Source organism: Clarias gariepinus, chromosome 19 (assembly GCF_024256425.1).
Source record: "Clarias gariepinus isolate MV-2021 ecotype Netherlands chromosome 19, CGAR_prim_01v2, whole genome shotgun sequence".
Classification (NCBI taxonomy): Eukaryota; Metazoa; Chordata; class Actinopteri; order Siluriformes; family Clariidae; genus Clarias; species Clarias gariepinus.
Window position 1 is genome coordinate 9380578 of NC_071118.1, and position 23055 is coordinate 9403632.

The 23055-nt window shown below is 39.1% G+C and overlaps 2 protein-coding genes across 5 annotated transcripts in view; both read right to left on the reverse strand.

Annotated features, from left to right (window-relative positions):
• The window catches only part of dixdc1b (DIX domain containing 1b), a 39685-nt gene extending 38764 nt beyond the window's left edge, over positions 1-921 (reverse strand). The window contains exon 1 of one of the 2 annotated variants that reach the window (XM_053478631.1): positions 664-921. The gene's annotated coding sequence lies outside the window, so the exon portion shown is untranslated. The remainder of the gene's footprint in view (positions 1-663) is intronic. The other variant, XM_053478632.1, reaches the window with a different exon arrangement.
• Positions 922-9354: 8433 nt separating this feature from the next.
• On the reverse strand, positions 9355-14509 carry zgc:171740 (uncharacterized protein LOC795694 homolog). Of its 3 annotated transcripts, none has more exons than XR_008355797.1 (5): positions 13325-13759; positions 12260-12470; positions 11987-12016; positions 10552-11892; positions 9355-9542 (listed from the first exon to the last, which is right to left on the reverse strand). XR_008355797.1 is itself a non-coding variant. In XM_053478005.1 (5 exons), the coding sequence occupies exons 2-5, from the start codon at positions 13649-13651 to the stop codon at positions 11705-11707; spliced, it is 756 nt and encodes a 251-aa protein (XP_053333980.1). In that variant the 5' UTR covers positions 13652-13774; positions 14361-14509; the 3' UTR covers positions 9355-11704. The 3 variants fall into 3 exon arrangements, 2 of the variants coding, with proteins under 2 accessions (XP_053333980.1, XP_053333979.1); XM_053478005.1 differs by adding an exon at positions 14361-14509 and having other exon boundaries at positions 9355-11892; positions 13325-13774; XM_053478004.1 differs by lacking the exon at positions 11987-12016 and having other exon boundaries at positions 9355-11892.
• Positions 14510-23055: the final 8546 nt, after the last annotated feature.

Here is a 23055-nt window from a genome sequence, read left to right on the forward strand (position 1 = left end):
ATACTCCTTTAGGTGAGTGTATATATACATACATATATCTGTGTTTTTTAAAAGTATTTTTTATTTTACTTGATTCAAATTTGATTCAAAATATTAAGAAAATATCCAATCGAAATTGTAAAGTCAGCATCAAAACCCAAATTAAATCATAAACAAGATACTCAAATCTGATTTACCAAAAAGAAAAAAGTTTAAATCCTCAAATCTGACTGGTCATAAGGTGTGCATTACGCTTGTATAACAGCACTGTTTGGAAAGTACTGTAGTTTTCGCTATAACATGAAAAATAGAATAATAATGGCATCTTTGTTTCCACAGTAACTGCTCATACACAAGGACAAACAGGTATCATTTCTTGGTAAAATGACAAGCTGCATTTTTTGAGAGGTGAGAGAAAGAGGGAGTGCCATTCAATGAAGAAAAAAAGAGCAAGGGTGGTGAGTACAGTTACAGTTTTAATGAGTAACTAATTTGTCTTTTAGACGTTCCACAACATTAAGTCTTACTCTAAACTGTTTAAATACAAACATTACATACTTATTATTAAATTAAAGTGTAATCTTTGGCAAATCTCTGTGGTATAAGTGCCACAACACCAGATCTAAACAGATGAAGGAATGACTCTTTATAGTTCCTGTAGCATAAATAATAATAGAAACTTACTTGCTTTACAAACGTGTCACTACATAAAATTACAGGCCGTGTCTTGGTGAGGCTGCATCGCACCACACTGTTGATTAATTTCCTTTAACAGATGCCCCATCATACTTATTCTTTTCTTCTTTTAATGGAACTTTATCCGCCCAACTAACCTTACATAATCACAGGAAGTCTTCTCACGGTGAATGTGACCAAATCATAGGGCAACTCAGGGCGATGCTGTTTAACAGCACACAACAATACTGATTACTAAACAGTGTTGAGTTCTCTCCACGGGTTCGTTGTGTACAACTCTCCACTAGACCACATCCTTCCTGCCAGCATTATACTTCCTGATTCAGGCAGTAACCCAAGTAATACATATGTTGAGTAAATCAGAAGCACTGAAAACAGAAATGTAGTTATTAATGAATGCGTTTCTGCTTTAAATAATGCAGATGTGATCAGTTCAATTAGTGACTAACATACCAGTTCTTAAAAAGAAAAGGATTTATAATAAACTATAAACTGATCACATCCTCACTATAACTCACTTCACTGATTTAATTCTTGTAAACTATGCTTTAAGATATATTCTGTATCTCTGGCTTAGGTACAATCTCTGCCTACTCTAAAACCCATGAAGGCTTATATAAAAAGGGAATCTTTCTAAATAAACATGCTACATTACTGACAGTACAATTACAAGGGCGTTCATGTCAAACCGGGACTTTTGCTGAGCCGAATGACAGAACAGTTACACGAATAAAAACTACCTATATTTTTCTATATAATCCCCTGCTACACTAATGCACTTATCCCAGCATTTAACTAATGCTTGGATACCATCAAGGTAGAATTGGACATGGTCATGATTGGACTGCCTGCTTCATGTCTAAAACACTGACCTCATAGGGCCCTTTAATCACTGAAACATGTGGAAATAGATTAGAGCGAGTTCAGGACTGTATAGGGATGTGGCAAAATCTTCCAGCTGAGTTCCTGTGATGTGCAAGTGTTGTTCAAGAATGATTGCGTGTACAGTTCCCAGAGACAAATGTGTCTCTTTTGCAAGTTGGCGACGAGTTATCTGTCAATTTTTGAGGATAAGAAACGGCTGCAGTGGGATGTGAGCCACCTCAGTCTGATCGTCATTCAGGGACATACGGCCTTATTTAAAACGTTTGCTTCATTTAACTGTTTTATTGTGGTTAAGATTCTCATCACTGTGCTGTGCTTGAAGTCTTCTGTAAATGTCAATCGTTTTATGGCTTCATTCATGAGAATATAATATTCATGAGATTATACCATTTTCAGGTAACCTTTAATTTCAAATTAAAGATCACTGCCTCTTTAACTACTTTATGAATTTATGTGAAAGCAGGCAGGAATTAACCAAGAAAAACTACTGTACCTGCATAATAGTGCAAATGGGCAAGAGAGGTTCACAGCCAAAAGCAATTTAGTGTCACCAAGCCCATATTTGGGAGGCTAGAGATAACTGGAGACTAAAGTGTGTTAAGGATTGAACCGGGGAACCTTTGGGCTTTGAGGCGGCAACATTACATGCTGCTCTAATGTGCTGCATAATGTACTGCACAAAATCGATGAGAAATGATTTCCTATTCTATCAAAAAACAGTTTACATAAAGCAAAGCTGCAGGAGATGTGTTTTTTTTTTAATAGGTTTGATGTTCATGGAGTTCGGAGCTTTATCTCTGAGCAGGTGTGTTACTGAAGTTACCAGACCAAATTGTATTGTTTAAAATTATTCACTCCCCATACTGTAAGTGGAACGGAAAATCTTTCACACCATCATCTGAGGGAGTCCAAGGAAGGAAAAATGGGCATGATCTGTTCACTGTGTCAAAAAAAAAGGAACAATTCACAATTTAACCATACTGCTTTATCCTCTGTACAGGGGCAGGGTGGGGCTGGAGCCTATTCCAGGAGACTTAAGGCTCAAGACAGGGTAAACTCTGGACGGATGCTAATCAATCAAACACACATACTACGGGCAATTTGGGAATGCCAGTTAGACTAATCTGCATGTCTTTGCACTGTGGGAGGAAACCAGTATACCCAGAGGAAACCCACCAATCACAGGGAGAACATGCAAACCCAGACACAAGATCTAAGGCTGGAATCGAGCCCTCGACCCTGGAGGTGCAAGGCTACAGTGCTAACCTCTAATTTACAATTCAGGTTTTTAGAATCGCCATAAAACTAAAGAAAGAACCATGTTGAGGTTCTCTTTGGGAGTGACAAGGATGGATAGGATTAAGAATGAGTTTATCAGAGGGACAACCCACGTTAGATGTTTTGGAGATAAAGTCAGAGAGGCCAGATTGAGGTGGTTTGGACATGTTCAGAGGACAGATTGTGAATATATCGGTAGAAGGATGCTGAGGTTGGAACTGCCAGGCAGGAGGTCTAGAGAAAGACCAAAGAGGAGATTTATGGATGCAGTGAGAGAGGACATGAAGTTAGTTGGTGTGAGAGAAGAGGATGCAGATGATAGGGTTAGATGGAGGCAAATGATTCGCTGTGGCGACCCCTGAAAGGGAACAGCCGAAAGACAAAGAAGAAGAAGAATCGCCATAAAACTACATCACATTTACAGAAGAATTAAGATCTCAAGCAGCTGAATGACAGAACAATATAATTTCCTCAATTAATTAATATTACTTTTTTATTGTAAACAATATAAGACATTAAACAGACTTACAGATCCTTCTACAGCTGAAGAGCGAGGCATCTTTATGACCTGAAAAAGTATAATCGATTGTGAATAAAATAAACATTTCACACTTGTTTACATATTACTCAGTTAACTAGTGCTGCCTGAATGAACAAGCTAGTTAACCAGCTAACTAACAGTTTATGTAAATCTTTAACAAATCTTTTTTTTTTTTTTTTTTGCTATAAGCATCGTACAGTCCCATGTGCAGGTGCATTCGGGTAACATTAAATAAATAAATAAATAACTGTATCCTGAGCTAACAGTGCTAGCTAGCTCATCTAATGTAGCTAGGTTGGTAATAAAACATCTGAACTAACCTGGTGTTAAAAGTATCTCCTCGCAAAGCAGTTCGACTTCATTTAAGAGTTCTATTCTCTCTCTCTTCGAGTTTATCTGACTCTTTGCAGTCAGATATCTATGAAACAGTATCGCTAATAAACATTATCGTTCACAGATTAAGCCTGCGTTTTTCCCAAAACAAATCTCAGGCACATTCTCCCAGTGGTTTCCATGGTTACCAGAAACAATACCACGTGGGTCTCGCGGCTAGTCATAAAATAGCGTTATATAAGCAGAATAATTATTATTATTCAGTTTTAATGTTCTTGAAAATTAACGTATTCGAACGAAATAACATTTTAAAGTTACATGAAACGGATTTGTAAATATCTGCCACTGCAAACAGGTGCTCGCTCTCCCAGACCGCATACTACGGCACTAACAAGTATGCCAAGTGCAGTGCCGTAAGGTTACATTAGTACTATTTTGGCGTACTTTTTAATACGTTAGTATGAACATGCGCTCTTTGTCTCCCCCTGCTGGAAAAATATATATTTTTTTTCCCACCACACATTTGTGAATACATTGATTTTAACTAAATTGACAAATTCCACTGAATGCATTATAGCCCAATGATACAACCTGTGTGCCTGTTTATGAATGTGTTGTGAAAAATATTTTATTTAAATAAATAATAAAAAATATTAACTTGTATATTAATTTCTTTTAATATACAAGGGCAGACGCAGGTTGTCTGAGGGGCAAGAGTGAAGAAATAACAACGTCATCTCTTACTAAAAAATATCTTCTCAACCATACAGTCGAACACAATGTGGTGGCCAGTTCATTTAAGAAAATGAGGCTAACTTAATTTTATTAACACAAAACAGACACTTTGGTCTAGACCTGACCAAATGAAGCAACACCAGATCAAAACACTGCCTCCAGAGGCTTGTACACTCACCACTATGCATAATGGGTGCATCGCTTCATGCGCTGTCCTTATTACCCTGACACGCCATTGCTCAACCAATCTGGACTCATGAGACCTCATGACTTTTTTGCATTGCTCCAAAGTCCAGTCTTTATGATCCCTATCAAATTAAAGACTTTTTCTGATTAGTCTCACTAACAAGTGGGATTTTTTTTATGGCCACACAGCTGTTTAGTCTTATCACATCACACTGTGAGTCCCCATCACATTGTACGTGTACAGAGATGCTCTTAATTTCTCTATTAAACTTTCTCTATTATTTCTCTATTTTATGGACTTTTTAATGATGATTTTTTTTATCATGCAACCATAAGTGTTTAAGTGGTTTTTTTTTTCCGAACAGATTTCTTACACATGAGACAGCTTAGCACTTTCCTACTTTGTTTTTTTGCTTGATGCAGCCAAATACAGTAATTTGACTCTTCTGAAATGTCCACTGTGTACATGCACCTAGAGGGAACTTCACATTTTCCTACATGCAGAGAAGGTTACAGAGCATGTGCATAGTGTACTGTACAGTATATGTAAGTAATGGCTGCCTATGGAGATGCAGAAACAGACTGAAGGGCACTTCATGGCTTCTTTTCCCTTCTATTTAAAAGGATCCATTTGGCAATTTTTTTTATTTGATAATTTTTTTATCTTAAATAACATTTCAACACAAACCCATAAACATCTTAGTGCAACCAAAGCATAAACGTCAGCGACAGGGACACACAAAACAGATGCTCAAGAGGACAGTTTTTAATTCAGAACAGATAAGTTCCTTTATTGATACAAAACTGTCAAACCAAGTATTTGCACAATAACAACAGTGTATAGTAACAAAATTCTAAAAATATATATATTTCACGTAATTATAAACCCCGGGAGCGTTGCAGTGTGTAGAATAAATTCATCATTCAGCACATTCGCCTCACTGCTTAGTCAGTTCAAGACAACACTGTCAAATTTACATGCGAGTTATATGATAAATGTAAAGCAAGACATCCAAGACAGTTGGAATTGTGTCTGCGGAAATAATCTCACAGTATTTTTTAGGACACAAGAACATACACACACACATAAAAACAAAATGCATAATCAAAATTGAACATATTCAAGCATATTCAGCAGACCGATTCTAGGTACTGTTCAAATATAATTTTTCAGTAAAAGGATAGTTCTTCCTTTTTTTTTAATGCTCATATTGATTAGATTAGTCAGGAAACACATAATTTTTTTTTCTTCTTAGTATTTTTCATCATTATTTTCTACATAGATATACTGTAGTCTTTGACAACAAGTATTTCCGAATACTGCGCCACGATTGTGTCATTTCCGATATACTAAAACATTTTACCTATACGTTTTGTCACTTAATTTGATTCAGTTTACATTCATATTAACAATACTGACATTTAGGTTTCTAGTTAGAAAGAACAATTCGGCACATAAACACTTTTCGGGCATCTAGTTCAGTTTTTTGTGACATCATCGATGTAAGTGCCTAATACACTACACACCTTTTTTAAAATCGAATCAGTAGTGAATTCACTATTACTGGTTACACACACAAGCTGACCTTGCAGTAGTAGATTACGTAGCGGTCACTAGTGATGTTATTAAACACTGCCACTTATTCTCACATTTACTCATTGATCGCTAATGGATAAATCATCCAAGCCTCTGATTTCACCTGATTATATGCATCAATGCAAGACTGATCGATTTAACTACAAGACCCAAGGCCCAGTCATGCCGTACTCTCTTCTGATGACACATGACATGGCAATAAAACTGACTCGAAAAATCCATCAACAAAATCTCTAATAAAAGTGACATGAATGTGTTGTGATCTCCCAAATTGGAAGGCAACAGGAATTTCACCAGTTTCACATCTAAGTATCAGCCCAAACCCAAAGCATCTCCACTTGTTAATGTTCATGCCTCATATGCTATTAATTACTTTCAAATGCAAAATACAGGAGTGAGTCAAAAATTATCCATGCTTTGGTTGTAGAATTTATTCCAATACAATTACAAAAGACAAATGTAAGATTTTTCGCCATAATCTCCTTGTTTTTCAGTTTATTTTCTCCATTTGTCAAATAGCTTTCGTAATCCTTCATTAAATTCAAAAAAAAATCTTTTTCTTTTGTGTAAAACGCAAGTGTGGCAGCTATTTTTGTTCACACCACAATGACAAATAAACTTATGTAACACGTTCACACCTGCACACCAGTGACCGAGCAGAAAGATGCCTTGAACGGACAGTGCTGATGAAACAGTGGAACCAACAGAAGTTTTAATATAACCGACGTGCAGATAATTTTTGACTCACCCTCATAGTCATCATCATTCATGTGATCACTCGGTAGCCATTTCATTTAACATATATGCATTTGTTTAATCAGCCGATCATGTGGCAGTAGCGTAATACATCATCTGTCATGCAGATACAAGTGAGAAGCTTCAGTTAATTTTCACATCAAGAATCAAAATAGAAAAAAGTGGCATTTCAGTACCAAATTAGTGCTGATAGGCTGGTTCAAGTATATTAGAAACTGCCGATGTCCCAGGATTTTTAAAGGCGGTATTAAAAAATCTAAAAAATAAATAAAATGACCAGTGAGGGGCAGCTCTGCGGGAAGAAATGTGATGTTGATAAAAGAGATCAGAGGAAAATAGCTTGAGTGGTTTAAACTGACAAAAAGGCTTTGGTTACATAAATAAGCACTCTTATTAAATAGTAAACCATGCAAGCAGAAAAGCATCTCAGAATACACAACGTGTCAAACGTTGAGGTGAATTGTTAACAACAGCATTGCACCTTCTTCAAAACTAGAAAGAAAAAGGTCTGATTTGTATTCAGTCCAGTTCATTGTCCAGTTTGGTGCCGCACACAACGTTGTCCCAGACTCCTCTTCTTGGTTGAGCGGAGTGGAGCCTGATGAGGTTTTCTGCTGTTGTAGCCTGTACCCTCTGTTGTGCTTTCGGAGATGCCTTTCTGCTTATCACGGCGCATGCTGATAGTGATTATTTGAATTACTGTAGGCTCCATGATAATTTGAAAAAGGCTGGAGATTCTTCTTATGATCGCTTTCACCAACAGTGTTTCTGCCTAAACAACTGGCCCTCGTTGGATGTTCTTTAGCACCGTTCTGTGGAAACTGTTGTGTGTGAAACTTCCAGGAGATCAGCAGTTTCTCAAACCAGCCCACACGGCACCAACATTCACAGCATTGGTAAAGTCCCTGTTTAGTCCCCATTCTGATGTTTGAGTCTCTTGACCTATATGACGTGCTATAGTAAGATTTTAATATGACAGCTTTATAAATTTAGCATGGAATCAGATAATGATCATTAAAATGTCCACAAAGCTGATTTGATGGTATCATACCTTACCATAGTACATCATATAGATCGAGGTCAAGAAACTTAAACATCAGAATGGGGACTAATTTATCAATGCTATGTTAAGGTATGATACGACAGCTTCATCAATTCAGGCTGTAATCAGATCGGGATCATTAAAATGTCCACAACGCTTCGGCATTACATTCAAAATTTTTCATCTTTAATGCAATATTTTCATTTTTCTTAGAGCAAACAGAAAAAGTATGATTCAATATGTGAAGGGTTTTTTCAGGCCGCCAGACTTTTTTTTTATTAGATCACATGGGACGATTTATCCTTTGTGATCATGATCAAGATCCAATGTTTCAGCAGAATATTGGTCTGATACTCAGTGTTGAATCGGTGCATCCCTATTCATCACCACAAGCTTGGCTTTAATAAGACTATTTGCATATCAGCTTATCAGGGAGAAACACAGAACAATATTCAAACGTGAGATATTTATGTGCATACTACAGATTTATAGCAGGTTGTCAATGGTCTAAATACATCATTAGATGTGACACAATATATTCAAAGAAAACACTAAATATCATTGCAGTTATATTACACATGTAACATAGTATGAAAGTATCCATTTAACCTTTCTGATAAATAGTGCAGTGTGGCTGGGTGAAAATGCTACTCTGATATTTGATGGTCAAATCATATACAGTACTGTGCAAAAGTCATTTTGTTGAGTAATGTATTTGTATGCCCCGATATTTCTGGCATACAAATATTTTTCTGTAACTTTTAATAAAAATCTATAACAAATTTTGTACTAAGAACACAAGGTTGCCTAAGACTTTTACAAGCCATCAAGTGTGTTTCTTTTGTACCTCTATTATGTATTTTTATCCGTGTGGAATAGCTTTCAGAGTAAAAGTATATTTAAAGGTCCATCAATGATCCTCAAGGTCAATTTTTGTACCTCAGATTATATCTTACCCACTGTAAACGCTAGATCTGCATTTTCAGGTACAAAACATGTGCCCTTCATGGTACAATCCCAGCAACAAGAAGAATTACAGTTTGGTTCCCCTGTTTCTGAATATGAAATTTCCCTGCATATTGAAAATGATACATTGATTTTTGAATGATTCATTCATAATCACATTTGTTTTCACTCTAAATAGACAGAAGATGGCTACACCTGAATCCTACAGTGGAACTAAATATGGCATACGCTACTACATTAGCTTCTGGCTCGATGATTGCCCCAGAAATGCCGCTAAAGTACATTCATAATTATAATATTAATAATAATAATAATAATAATAAAAATTAATAAATAATAATAAAACACTACAGTCAGTATTACCTAATGAAAATGTTGTGTAGTAATTGATTAACTGAAAAGTCAGAAGGTAAGGAAAAAGCTTATTTACAATTATAGCTATAAATACATTTTACTGGAGTCTCAGATGTTGCATCGGTGTTACACCAGGGTTCCCAAAGTGGGATCTAGGGACCTCTAGGGGGTTTGTAAAGCATAGACAGGGGAACCTGCGAATAATCCTTCAAAACACTTTTAATTAAAAATGTTTTTTGTTTGTTTAGGAATAAAAAGCCCTACATTTCCAATAAACAGCCAAAATGTTTAAACAAGGAGACGTGAAGATTTAAATAAAAACACGGATATAAATAAACCTGTACTGAAGCAGGTCATAGAATTTCTTTTATTTATCTTTTTTTTTTTTTTTTTGGAATTAGATTTTCCATCTAAAGTGGTCCCTGGTTTGGAGATTGAGAACCCCTGTGTTAACGTATCTACGAGCGTGTTAAAAAGCTCTCCGGTGTGGAGCACTAAGTGGACGCGTGGGCAGTAATAAGAGCACCATGTGACTAAACACAGACCAAGGCTAGTGTTACAGCTGCACGCATCTGAAGGAAGACCATGGAACCATCCAGAAACCACCAGCTCAGCACAACGGTCTACTGTGCATAAGAAATAAGATGAGGTGACGAAGTTGTAAAGTTGTACCTTCGCCACACTGTGAACGTCTAGCAAATGCATCGAGGAGATTTAGTGTACAGAAAATAAAAAAAAGTTAAAAAAAAGAGAGATGTAGAGTTGTTTTCTCGTCAAAAGTTCCCATACATGGATGCAATTGCGAAACTGTGATTCACCTTTTTTGGTTATGTTGTGTGCATGCTTCCTTCTATCACATTTTATGGATTTATTAACACATTTAATGGAATTTTCTGAACCAAAGTAACAAGTGATTTATGAGAATGGTAAAAAAAAATTGTGAGTACCCAAATTGGGATTTATTATTGCTACATGAATATTGTAAAGACACAAATTAGTTCCTAAATGCAATTTAAGGACCCAGTATTATATTTGATTTATCTACTGACCTTCATGTCTGTTTTAGAGTAACTGTGAATCCAAAGCTTATATTTATATTAGCCATTGTGCCACTTATGTATGACGAATTGTGACATAAAAAAACAACTCCACATATAAGGCCCATGGGCTTGGATTTCTAAAGCAAAGAAGTAAATGTAGCACCTGATTATAGACATGCACATGCAGCCTACACACGAGCTGAAAACTTTTTCTCCCCACTATAGCGGTCCAAAACACTCCCAAGCTCTGAAAACACAGTGTATTAAACAAAGTCATCTATTAATGGCATGAAAAAACATGCAGTTATCACAATGAACCATAACCAAAGTAAGGAATAAAACACTTGGAGGTGTGCTGTTACAGAAATTAATAAACAGAGTATGTAATTTCTCTTATACCACAGCAATAACACATCCGCAAGATTATCGCTTTATATAGCAGCTATAAAGGGTGTATTCCCTCACCCGTTTCTTGTTTCCTTTCCTTGAAGTATATAAGTAAGAAAGAAACGCAGCTTTAAATGGAGAAAAAAGTCCTCCATTCTGAAGATGACATGGAAAAATCTACTAAAACTGGAGACTCCTTCCATAAACGCAAAATACCCTGAAAAATCTCAACAGTCACGTTTTTTTCTTTGCTGGATAGTTATTATTCTTAAATTACACATTGCCAGGTTGTTATTATTCCTAGATCACCTTCTGACCAATCAGAGTCGAGAATTCTTCAATGCTGTGGTATAAATTTCCGTTTTTACAAGCAACGCCCATGTGCGATAAAGACATAAGACAAAAAAGGCATAAGAATGTGCAGTGATGAGAAAACAAACAAACAAAAAATACTATAACAACACACTCACCGTGTACACATGCTGGAAAGCAGCTTAGATGGTGACTATGCAAATCGCCTAAGGCTCTCTTTCCTTCCCGGAGCCGAAAAAGACAAACCCTAACCCTAGCAATGCTTTGCTATTATAACTAACTAACCGTACAGACTACAACAGCAGACGTAATGTTGCTAGATAAGGTGAGCTTGCTTGTTCTTACCTAGCTTGATAGATTTTATGATATGTTATTGTATGATCAGTTTCTGAAATTAGCTAGAAAGCTAGCTAGCCATCAAAAGTGTCCATTCACAGTCAACCACCATAGCAGATTGTGGAAAAGGATACAAAGAAAGAAAAGTCTCAGAGAAATCAATAACGAAGCTGTGACTGAGCCTCGCGTCTCGCAGGACCTCCATACAGGAACGGTACGTGGAATGTGTGTGGATATTAAAGGACTGCGCTCCAGGTACTCTGGCTCTTCGTGGTGCTCCATCAGGATCTGAAGACGTGCACGGCGCGCACCACGTACTGTCTGCAGATGGGACACTCGCTCATGCGCTTGCCGCACTTGCTACAGGTCACCATGTGGCCGCATTCCAGCAGCACACAGTCGATGGGCGAGTCCATGCAGATCTTGCAGAGGTTCTCCTCCTGGCCGCTCGGCTCTGCCGGTTCCGCTACTGACACAGAAACACACATTTTTTCTATGTTATACACGGCTCATTATTTTATTTCTTTATTCAAAAGTAGCCTTGTTGTACAAGTTATACATACCTGTGCCTGATTCGTTTTTAGTGTTTGAAACTGCAAATAAACAACAAAATAAGCAACAGGCACGTAAGCAGTTTTTATTCTTTAATTTTATATAGCAATATTAAATTTCCATACCGTTTTTCAAATCGCATTGAGTGATTAAATTTTTCAATAAAATTTTTTTAGGCCAAACGGGCAAAAAGTTCATACAGACAAAAATGGCATGAATAAAACTAAAGCTGAAGCCACGGCGTGCGATGGATTAGAATCCATATGAACCCATGAGTGACTTACCCAGGTTGTGGAGGTCTTTCTGGTCGTTAAACAAACGTGTAACTCTCTCCATCAGCTCCCACTTCTCGCAGCAGCCCTGGTAGTTGACAAAGTTGCGCGCCAGGATTTCCTTCAGCTGTCGCACGGTAAGACCCTCAATGTCGTCAACGCTGCTCAGATCAGACAGAGAAGCCCTGCGACTGTGCACCAGCGTCTCCTCGCTGTCTGTCGACTAACACACGCAAGACCGTGTCATGCTACAAAGCTGATTATTGTTTTCTACGAGGGCGAGTCAAAAAGTATCAGAACTCTGGCTGTAGAATTAATTTTAATTATTCAATTTTAGAGAAGGTCCTCGCCTTTCGATAAACTTTGTCCATCTGTCAACAAGCTTTCGTCTTCCCTTGTTTTAGGCTGATCTGTGAGCCATAAATGCTCACTCAGACATGAATCAGAAATTAATCTTTATCCTTGTATAGGGCTGCTTTCAGGGGAGCAAACAGGTGGAAGTCCGATGGAACAAGATCAGGAGTGTCGACAGTGTGAGAAGCAGTGTGCGGACATTTAAGATCACAATGACCTTGGATAGCAGTCTCAGCTCTTCAATAAGCTCACTGTAACAAGCTCTTTTAATTGTTGAACCTTGTTCTTGATAATGTTCCAGGTCTGACCCTTGAGAATCCCACAAAACTGTGAGCATTGATTTTCCAGCTGAAGGTTGACTTTTGAACTTTTTCTTGGTCGGCGATTTCAGTTCCATACGCTTGCAGTTTACTCTCAGACTCGTAGTGATGAATCCATGTCTCGTCACTAGGGATGATTAAGAGACTAGCTTTGAAGAAACATGCTGATAAGACGGTGCGGCCAACGCAAGTTTTAATATAATCGGAGTGCTGAGAATTTTTGACTCACCTTCGTATTTTTATAAATTTAAAGCGTCCTGTAATTACGGCTGCAGAAAAAAGTTTGATCCATTTCTACTTTAGATTTAATTCTGTTGATTTCCTTATATTAAATAACCTACCAACAGATACAATAACTTCCTAATTATTAAAAGAATAGATAATATTTGACAAGAGTTTTCACCTCATCTTCGTCATCGTCCTCATCCTCTTCTTCACCTCCATCCTCCTCCTCGTCCTCATCCTCCTCCTCCTCCTCTGTGAGAGGCTCCGGCTCCTCGGCTGCCTGTGATGGAGGCGTATCGGACTGCGAGGCGTCTGATGCGGCTGGCTGAGGGACAGAGTTGCCGCAGCCGTTACTACAGCTGCTACCGCTGCTACTGTTTCTGCTGCTGCTCGGTGTCTTTTGGTCCAGCACGAGTTCCACGAGCTCTTCCTTCTCACGACACATGTGAGTGGGAACGTCATGCAGGTGCAGGTACTCACGCAGCTCCTTCACCTTCAGCCCCATCAGCTGGCTGCGCTCGAACCGTGTCCCGACGAAGCGCCGACAGGTCTGGCACAGCGCTGGTCCGAGCTCGGGCTGCACCCAGCATCGGCCGCAGAACTGCTTCTTGCAGTCGACACACACATTCTGTAGAAGAGAAGGAGGAATCAGTTAATATCTGCCGTCATGCTGAGCCGCTAATAACTGTAATCTGATTAGTCGATATCTGACATGCTCTACAGCTACCTGCAACGCAGCAGATTCATCTGAGACCTGATCTGGGGCGTGTCACAATTATTACACTGGTGCGTTCAAAAGGTAATCATTTAAAGGTTATTTTACAACTGTGCTTTCCAACTGACTGAGAATAATTCAAATCAATCAGCTCGCACAAGCGTGTAAAAACGCTGTAAAAAAAAAAAAACCTTCTTACCTGTAATGGGAAAGATTTGTTGTTTCCTTGGATGAGCATTATAACTTCATTATAAGCGTTGTGACTCTTTACTTTAATATTGTTTTCCACATGATACAATTTCACTATCTGTGTTCTAATGCTCCACGTCAATGAAATGTCCATAATTATACTGTAAGATTTATCGTGATTTAAGAATTCAAACGCACTGCGAACACCGAAATTAAAACCTTATAAAAACAGTGATTAAATCATACATTATTTATATAAACAATTAAATATACAGTATAGCAGACTCTCATGATGGTGCGTGTAGCTCACCCTGCTGGCTGCGTCGACGTGGCCTCCACAGGCCCTGCACAAGTGTTCGGGTGATGCTAGCGCAGGGCTGTAGCCCGAGTTTGTGTAGGCCTGGTGCCATGTGCTGCTGGTTTCTTCCACGGTGGCGGTCGTTTTCCACACAGAGCCAGTTACATCAACAACAGGCTCTCACGCTGCTTCCTGAGCAATCAGAAAAGAAATTAACACACAGCTGGTAGATCTGCTAGATCTGGGTGTAACAACACAACATGAGTATTTTCATGAATTTTACCACATGATATTGCAGATTATACAGCAGTTATTTCCGACAGAGTAATCTGATTGGACGAGAGGCGTTCCATGAGTGGTGATCATTATATGTCATCTTAAACAACAATTTCTCTCCTTAATAAATGCCTGTACGTTGTTCTGAAATGCCCCTAAAGCATCCCTGCTGTTTTGTTCTCAGCTAACATGAGTAAAAGCAATATCACACTTGAGGGAGTGCTGTTGCGCTGAATATCAGATGTTATTCAGTACAACAGCACTCCCTCTTGTCTGATACTGCTTAATTTATATACAGTACTGACTGACTGTATAAATAGCTTATTGGACATTTTATGTAAATATAATTAAACACCCTTTTCTCATTTTTGGAACATGTTGATACCTTTAAGTTTATATATTACACACTGCAAAAAAAAGCATTATAATGTTATATTTTGTCACATTTCCTATTTCTCATTTAATACAAGATATGGGCCTGTGTTTCTGTGTTCATTCACAAAACACTTCTCAAAATAAACTCAACTTAACATCTCTTTATACATTTGTCTAAAATTATATTTTATAAACTTAATATATAAAATTCATAAATTTGATTTAGTAAGAGTAAACTGCCTTTCATTTTGAAGTTATTTGATTGTAGGCTTTTCAGGCTGTTGATGCAATGGCCAGTAATATCAGCTTGAGCTACATCACAGGTATTCTCACGTTAAACTTAATATTATGCTTTAAGATATTTGCATTTATTAAGTCTGGGTTTGTAGTTATTCTATAGTTATCTGATGAATTTGATATTGTAGACATGTTTTACAAACCAACCAACAACCAACCAACCAAAAAAAAAGATAACAGCCATCACAAATGTTTGCCGAAAAACTAAATTTCACCAGATACACAGCTCAAAATGCAATTACACTTTTGTAAAAATAAATATTTAAAATATATTAAAAAAAACAACATGGACTAAGTAGTTTTCCCATAAATGTATTTAACTATAAATAAATGCTAATAATAATAATAATAATAATAATAATAATAATAATAATGATGATGGTAATTATAATAAGTAGTAGTTTTAATATTAATAATATTAATAATATTAATAGACGCTATTCTAAAGCATTTATTTATTTATTTATTTAAAAGCATTTATTTATTCATTTCTTTTTATTTTAAAGCATTTATATTTAAAGTTTACGGGTATATATTATACTTGTGAACTTTTAATAATAAAAATATGTATTATTATTATTATACTAATTACTACATGATAAGTATAAGTAAGCTATTTTAAAGTGTCATAATAATAATAATAATACTGCTATTAATACTACTGCTGATACTGATGCTGTTAAAAATTAGATTTAGAGTTTAGTATGTGTGTATATATGTAATTCTGGAAAACAATATGATAAATATTTTATTAATATAATAATAATATCATATATGTATAGCAATAAATTTAGTATTTTACATACACACGCACACACACACACACACACACACACACAAATGTATACACACTTCAATAGTTGTTATTTATGTCCTTTTTTAAAACATAAATTGAATTATGGCAGCGATGTGTAGTATTATGTTTCCTCTAAAGATGTCAGTAGTCCTAGCATTGTTGAAGCGGTCATGTGACCGTCAGAAGAGAGGTATATATTTTCATGTTGAAGTGTGTATATATTTTTGGGCCCTTTTGTATATACACATACCTACCTTTAAATCCTAAATGTTGTACCAGCATCAGTATCAGCAGTAGTAATAGCATCACACATTTAATCACAATTATTATTATGATGATTATTAAATTAGAGATGGTATTGGCAGTGAAACCTTCAGTACCTTGCTGTTGTCTGTACACACCCTGTTCCTTGCTGGCCTTCTTACGCTGACATTGCTTGTACCTGTAATTACAGAAACACAATTTATTTCAGATTTATTTAGTTTTTACTTTATAAAACAAATAAATTGTTTATTTATTATGACACTGGAAAGTGAAGAACGAGATCCAATAATTGTTTAAAGTCAGCTTTTTGATTTACCTCAGATTTTATTACCAAGAAAAATACTAACACACACACACACACACACACACACACACACACATACACACACACAACAATTAAACAAAAATAAATTTTTATTATACACATCTGGACAGATGTGCTGACTAATTCATTAACTGGTATCAGCATGTGTAATATTTATAGTAATCAATCACGTTTAAAACATGCACAGTAAATGAGTGTAAAAAATGTTTTACGTTCCTACTCCAAATATATATTTCTATATAGTTTAATAAAGAATAGAAATAAATGATACGCAGAGAATTTCCCATTGAATGAGTAGCACTCTATCCTAAATACCCACACAGTCCCTACATCAATGCACTACAAAGGGAAGAAACCAATGGCGTCTGTACCCTACCTAGTGCCTTACACATCAGGCAGTGAGGGATTCAGGACTCGGCCTGGGTAATGCGCCAAGCCAGCCGGCTCTGCTACAATGACCGAGCTAGGCTAAGTGATGCTAAGTAAAATATCTTACCGAAAAGACCAGGTGCAAGTCGTTTCATTGACAGTCATCTCGTAATTCCGTGAACATCGTATAAAATATAATTTATTATTGACTTAAATAGCGACTAAACACAGACGTAATAAAGGCGAGCGCTCGGACAGCCGGTCATAATCTCGCTAAAGACGGCTGATTCAGGATTGATTCGGGTTTCTACTTTCCGAGCGGCTCTTTTAACGTCATCTATTTCTAGACGCTTCGATTCCCCTGTATAGCTCGTTTCCAAAGAGTCGAATCATCAAAACGATTCATTACACTACATTACTGGTTCCCGCGACAGAAAACGGGGTTACAGCACATGACCTGTATATGTGTGTAATACTGCCACCTGCTGGTCGAATCTGAAATAAACAAGGTGATGGAAATCGAGTGAAATACTTAACTCCTTAAGAACCGGTGTTCAGTACAAGTCCATCTATCCATGTAGAACCTCTGCAGTTCTAAAAGGCCCTTGAAAGCGACTTGTGATTACCATTATATTTATTCCCATCCGGTCAACATTCACACACGCATTCACACACTACATGCAATTTGGTAACGGCAATGAGCCAAATCTGCATGCCTTTGGACTGTTGGAGAAAACCAGAGGGAAACCTAATAAGCACGGGGAGAACATGAAAAAGGAAATTAAACCCTTGACCCTGGAGGTGCAAGATGTCAGTGCTAACCTCTAAGCCAATGTGCCGCCTTACAGTTAAGTTGTTTAAAACATGAAGAAGGACTTATTGGCTCATAAGGCTCCAGAACTTAGGTAACAAGGTGAGGCACACCCTGGATGGGGTGCCATCCTATCGAAGGGAACAAGCACACACATACTGTAGGCAACCCAGAAATGGCAATCAGTGGGAGGTAATCAGACTACCTGGGGTAAAACTACAAAGCACAGAGAGAGCATTTAGTTTACACACACACACACACACACACACACACACACACACACACACACACACACACACACACACACACACACTGGGACCCGGGTTTTAAGACCCGAGCTTTAATTTTGCATGCATTTTTTTTTCCCTATATATTTTATATATCAGTAGGACATGATAAAGAATAAAATCTAAGCATTGTCTTAAAACAGAAAATAAAGTTTGACACCTTCTTGTTTTTCTACTAATTAGTGTACAGTATTGTGCTTTTGCTATGATTAAATGATAAAGTGTCTACTAATGAGGACAACGGCCTAAGTTAGACAGAATGAAGTATCAAGTGCAGTGAACTCAAAAAGTGATGTCTCCATATGAGGATGCAGAGACCCAAGAGTTTAAAAGCTAATGATAGTATAGTGCATTTAAGTTGTTAATCTTGTCAGAAGATGTGTGTCCTAATTTCAGGTCTGCCTGAATTTTAGCAATATATTTTTAAGCTTATTATGGAAAAACATACTCTTTTTTATTATTGTTAAACCTGTATTATTTGATTTTACACTTACTGGCTAAAAAAATAAAAAAGAAAAGAAAAACAGGGTAAATTTCAAAAGAGTCAAATTATGGGGGACATCAAACAAAGAAAACATGGGCATTGGTGGCTCAGTGGTACTGTAGGTCTCTTGCCTGCCATGTGAAAAGTCAAGGTTTGGTTCCCAGTCAATGCCCAATTCTCAAATGCAGTGCTGGTCCTAAGCCTGGATAAAATGGGAGGGTTGGGTGGCAAAGCGATGCACGCATTATGCATGGTACTCACTGAACAAGCCTCTGGAGGCAGTGTTATGATCATCGTCCTCTGGCAAAAAAAAAAAAATAAGACAGCTGATGACCTGAACGTATTGAATGACCAAGTTATCACATCAATGGAGTTTTGTTCCCTGATGGCACAGGCATATTCCAGGACTCAAAATGTAAAAATGTAAAAAAATAAATATATAAATAAATAAATAAATATATAATATAATTCTTATGTCAAGGTATATGGCTCTTATTGTCACTTTAACGATATACAGCTGGTATAGTACACAATAAAAGGAAAAAATGTTTGCCCATAATTATAATCAATACATAGAGTATACAGTAAAGTGCTGGTGTGCAAACAGTGTAAGACTGTACTATCTATATAAAAATGACAAAGCAATAGCTACAGTAAATTATGTCAGCCAGTCTTCTGTGCTATATACAGTACTCTCCTGTGAGCTTAAGTACAAAAAGAAATTATAATATAATAATAGTAGCAAATGATACAAAATGTAAATATGAGATGCCTTTTTGCAACATTAATCTAGGTCGTCAAACTGGCACAGCATTTTGTCTACAGCATCAGATCATGAACGAAATGTGCACTAAATAATTTTATGCAAGAGTTTTTTTTTCCTTCATGTCTGTTAATGTGCATGTGTTTTTGTTGGTGATGTTAGTCCAGTCCCTGAATACTGAGGTTTTTGAGCCTTGGGGTAAACACTGTTACACAATCTGTCTGTGAGGGCTCAAATGCTTCAGTGCATTTTGCCAGATGGCAGGAGAGTGAAGAGCATATGTGAGTTGTGTGTGGTCATCCACGATGCTGGTGGCTATGCAAATGCAAAATGGTGCAATTCCCAAACCAGGCAGTGATACAGCTGCTCAGTAGTCTCTTTTTACAATATGGTACAGGTTTCAAAGAAAATAGAGAGATTTTCTCGGCTTTTTTTATTTTTGCCATGGAGCTGGTATTGATGCATCCACCAGTTGAACGCCAAGGAATTTGTTGCTCTTGACAATCTCCATAGAGGAACCATTGATGATCAGTGGAAAGTGGTCCTTCTGTGCTATCCTAAAGTCAACACCAATCTCTTTAGGTTTATTAATGTTTGAAGTTGTTGCTTCTACACCAGTCCATTAGCCGCTGCACCTTTCTCTGTATGCTGACTCTGCATTCTTGCTAATGAGACCCACCACGGTCATGTCACGGGCAAACTTAATGACATGATTAAAGCAGTGCATTGCTGGACAGCCAGAAGTCGGCAGAGTTAACAGCAGTGGACTGAGCACACAACCCTGGGGAACTCCAGTGCTAATTGTGGGGGTGCTGGAGTGGCTGCTCCCAATCTGGACCAGCTATGGTTTAGCAGTCAGTAAGTCCAGGTTGCAGTTGCACTATATTGAATCTACAATCCTAGAAAACACAGAATGTTAATGGAAACCTGATCATCACACTCATATACAGTGTTGGGAAACGTTACTTTTTAAAGTAACTAATTCCATCCATCAATCCATCTTCAACTGCTCACCCAAAGTTGCGTTACAGGGGTAGCAGTTTCAGGAGGGAACCCCAAAATTCATTTTCCCCAGCCACCTCAGCTACTGTAACTCTGACTGGGGAATCCCGAGAAGTTCCCAGGCCAGTGTGGAGATATAATCTCTCCATCTGGTCCTTGGCCTGTGGTCTCTTCATAGGTGAGGTGATGAAGGATTTTAGTTGTGATGTATGGAATATGGGGTGAATTCGGAGTGCCGCAGGCAGCTGGAGCCGATAGGTGACAGGGTTTATCCTTAGGGTGATGCGGTATGAATCGAGGTGAAAGTTTTCGTGACTCGGTGTGCAGATGGAGGTTCTGTGTTGATAGCCATACCCTGTCACCTACTTTGTACAAGCGTCCCGGAGGGTGTCGACGGCGATGCTGGGTGATGTAACTGGTGTTGGCGTGTTGGATGGCGAGGTTGGCTTGATTCCACAGCCGTCGACACCTGTGGACCAACTGTTGGGCCGATGGTACGTCAACCTCCAGTTCTTGGTGGGCGAACATCGGAGGTTGGAAACCAAAGCAAACCTCAAATGGGCTTAAGCTGGTAGCAGAGGAGACATGGAGGTTGTGGGACAGTTCTGCCCATGTGAGGTAGCGGGCCCAGGAGCGCTGGCGATCGGAAACAAAACATCTCAGGTAGCACTCCAGCTGTTGGTTGGTCTGTTCCGTCTGACCGTTAGTCTGGGGATGGTAACTATATGACAGACTACAGGTGGAATTGATCAGACGGCAGAAGGCCTTCCAGAACCGGGCGGTAAACTGGGCCCCCTGTCCGAGACGATGTCTTTGGGGAACCCATGCAGTCGGACTACGTGTTCCAGTATCAGCTCTGCTGTGTCTTTTGCTGAGGGGAGTCCGGTAAGAGCCACCAGGTGCACTGCCTTGGAGAACCGGTCAACGATGGTCAAGATGGTGTTTTTTCCCTCTGGCAGGCCCGTGATGAAGTCCAAGGTGATGTGCGTCCAGGGCTGTCGAGGAACAGGGAGTGGTTGTAGTTCCCCAGGTGTTGGTTGATTAATGTCTTTGGCCGGCGCACAACAGGCACGCCTGAACGAACTCAGTTATGTCTTTTCTCATGGAGGGCCACCAAAAAGCCCGTCCGATGAATGATATGGTTCGTCTAGTCCCAGGATGTCCGGCGAGGGTGGATGAGTGGCCCCACTGGAGACCCTCCGTTTTTAGATATTGAGGAACATAGAGTTGTCCAGGCGGCACGTCTGCCGGTTCAGTTGCCGCAAACTGTGCCTGGCGTACCCTCGTTTTCAAGTCCCAGTGTAGGGGTGCGGTGATTCGTGATGGTGAAATGACAGGGGCGGGGTCCGCCCAGGGAAGGTCTTCCTCATGCTGGCGTGATAGGGCATCGGCCTTGGTGTTTTTCGAACCTCGGGTGGTATGAGAGGTGGAAATTATATTGTTCAAAAAATAATGTCCACCGTGCCTGTCGTGGGTTGAGCTGTTTTAAATTCCTGATTGTGATGAGGTTTGGATGGTCGGTCCAGACGATGAATGGCTCACTGGCGCCCTGGATCCAGTGACGCCATTCCTCCAAAGCCCACTTTATGCCCAACAGCTCACGGTCCCCTACCCCGTATCGCTGCTGAGTGGGGTCAAATTTTTTGGAGAAGAAACTGCAAGGGTGCAGTTTCTGGTCTGGACCTTGCTGAGAGAGAACGGCGCCGGCGCCCACATCCGACGCGTCCACCTCCACAACGAAGGGTTTGCTGGAGTCCGGGTGAAGAAGGATAGGAGCGGTGGTGAAGCGGTGACAAAGATCTCGGAAAGCAGAGATGGCAGCTGGGGTGAGTTGGAATGGTTGAGATGAGGGCCTGGTCAATGTGGTTAACGGTGCTGCAACTGTACTATAGCCCCGGATAAAGCGACGGTGGAAGTTCGCAAACCAGAGAAACCATAGAAGTTGTTTGAGAGTCCTGGGTAGTTTCTGCGGGTCCATGGCCACACCCTGGGGCGAGATGACAAAGCCCAGGAACGTGGTGGAGTGCTTGTGAAAGGCACATTTTTCCAGCTTGCAGTACAGTTTGTGAGCGAGCAATCTCTTTAGCACAATGCGTACATGTTGAATGTGTTCTTCGAGGTTGTGAGAGTAAATCAGGATGTCGTCTAGGTAGACGAACACCTATCGGCCCAGCATGTCTCTGAGGACGTCATTTATGAACTGTTGGAAGGCCGAGGGTGCATTGCAGAGTCCAAATGGTATGATAGCCAAATTCCAAATGGTAGCCTCCAATAATCGACACATGGGCGAAGTTCGCCCCCTTTCTTCTTGACGAAGAAGAACCCCGCAACTGCAGGCGATGTGGAGGGCCGGATGGTTCCCTGACAAAGGGTGTTGGTGACGTATTCCTCCATCGCCTGCGTCTCAGTGGTGGATAGCGAGTAGAGATCTAAGTTCTATCGCCAGGTTGTATGGGCGATGAGGTGGGAGGTGGGTAGCTTGTCTTTTGCAAAAAACTTCAGCCAGGTCCCGATAGGCGACTGGGATGGCGTTGATGTCGACGTCGGGGGCCTCGGACTCCTTGGAACACGCCCCAGCCTGTGCCCGTAGGCAAAGTTCGTTGCAGGTCGGCCCCCACTAAAGGATCCGGTTTTGGGTCCATGAGATGGGGGTATCGT

What these genes read in the sequence shown, in the direction of transcription:
- zgc:171740 (XM_053478005.1), bottom strand. Translation starts at nt 13,651, where the DNA reads ATGGGGCTGAAGGTGAAGGAGCTGCGTGAGTACCTGCACCTGCATGAC. An exon ending in AGGACGATGACGAAGATGAG is followed by an intron (nt 12,471 to 13,324) that starts GTGAAAACTCTT and finishes TGCGTGTGTTAG; the next exon opens with TCGACAGACAGCGAGGAGAC. An exon ending in TAAAAACGAATCAGGCACAG is followed by an intron (nt 11,893 to 11,986) that starts GTATGTATAACT and finishes TTTCTGTGTCAG; the next exon opens with TAGCGGAACCGGCAGAGCCG.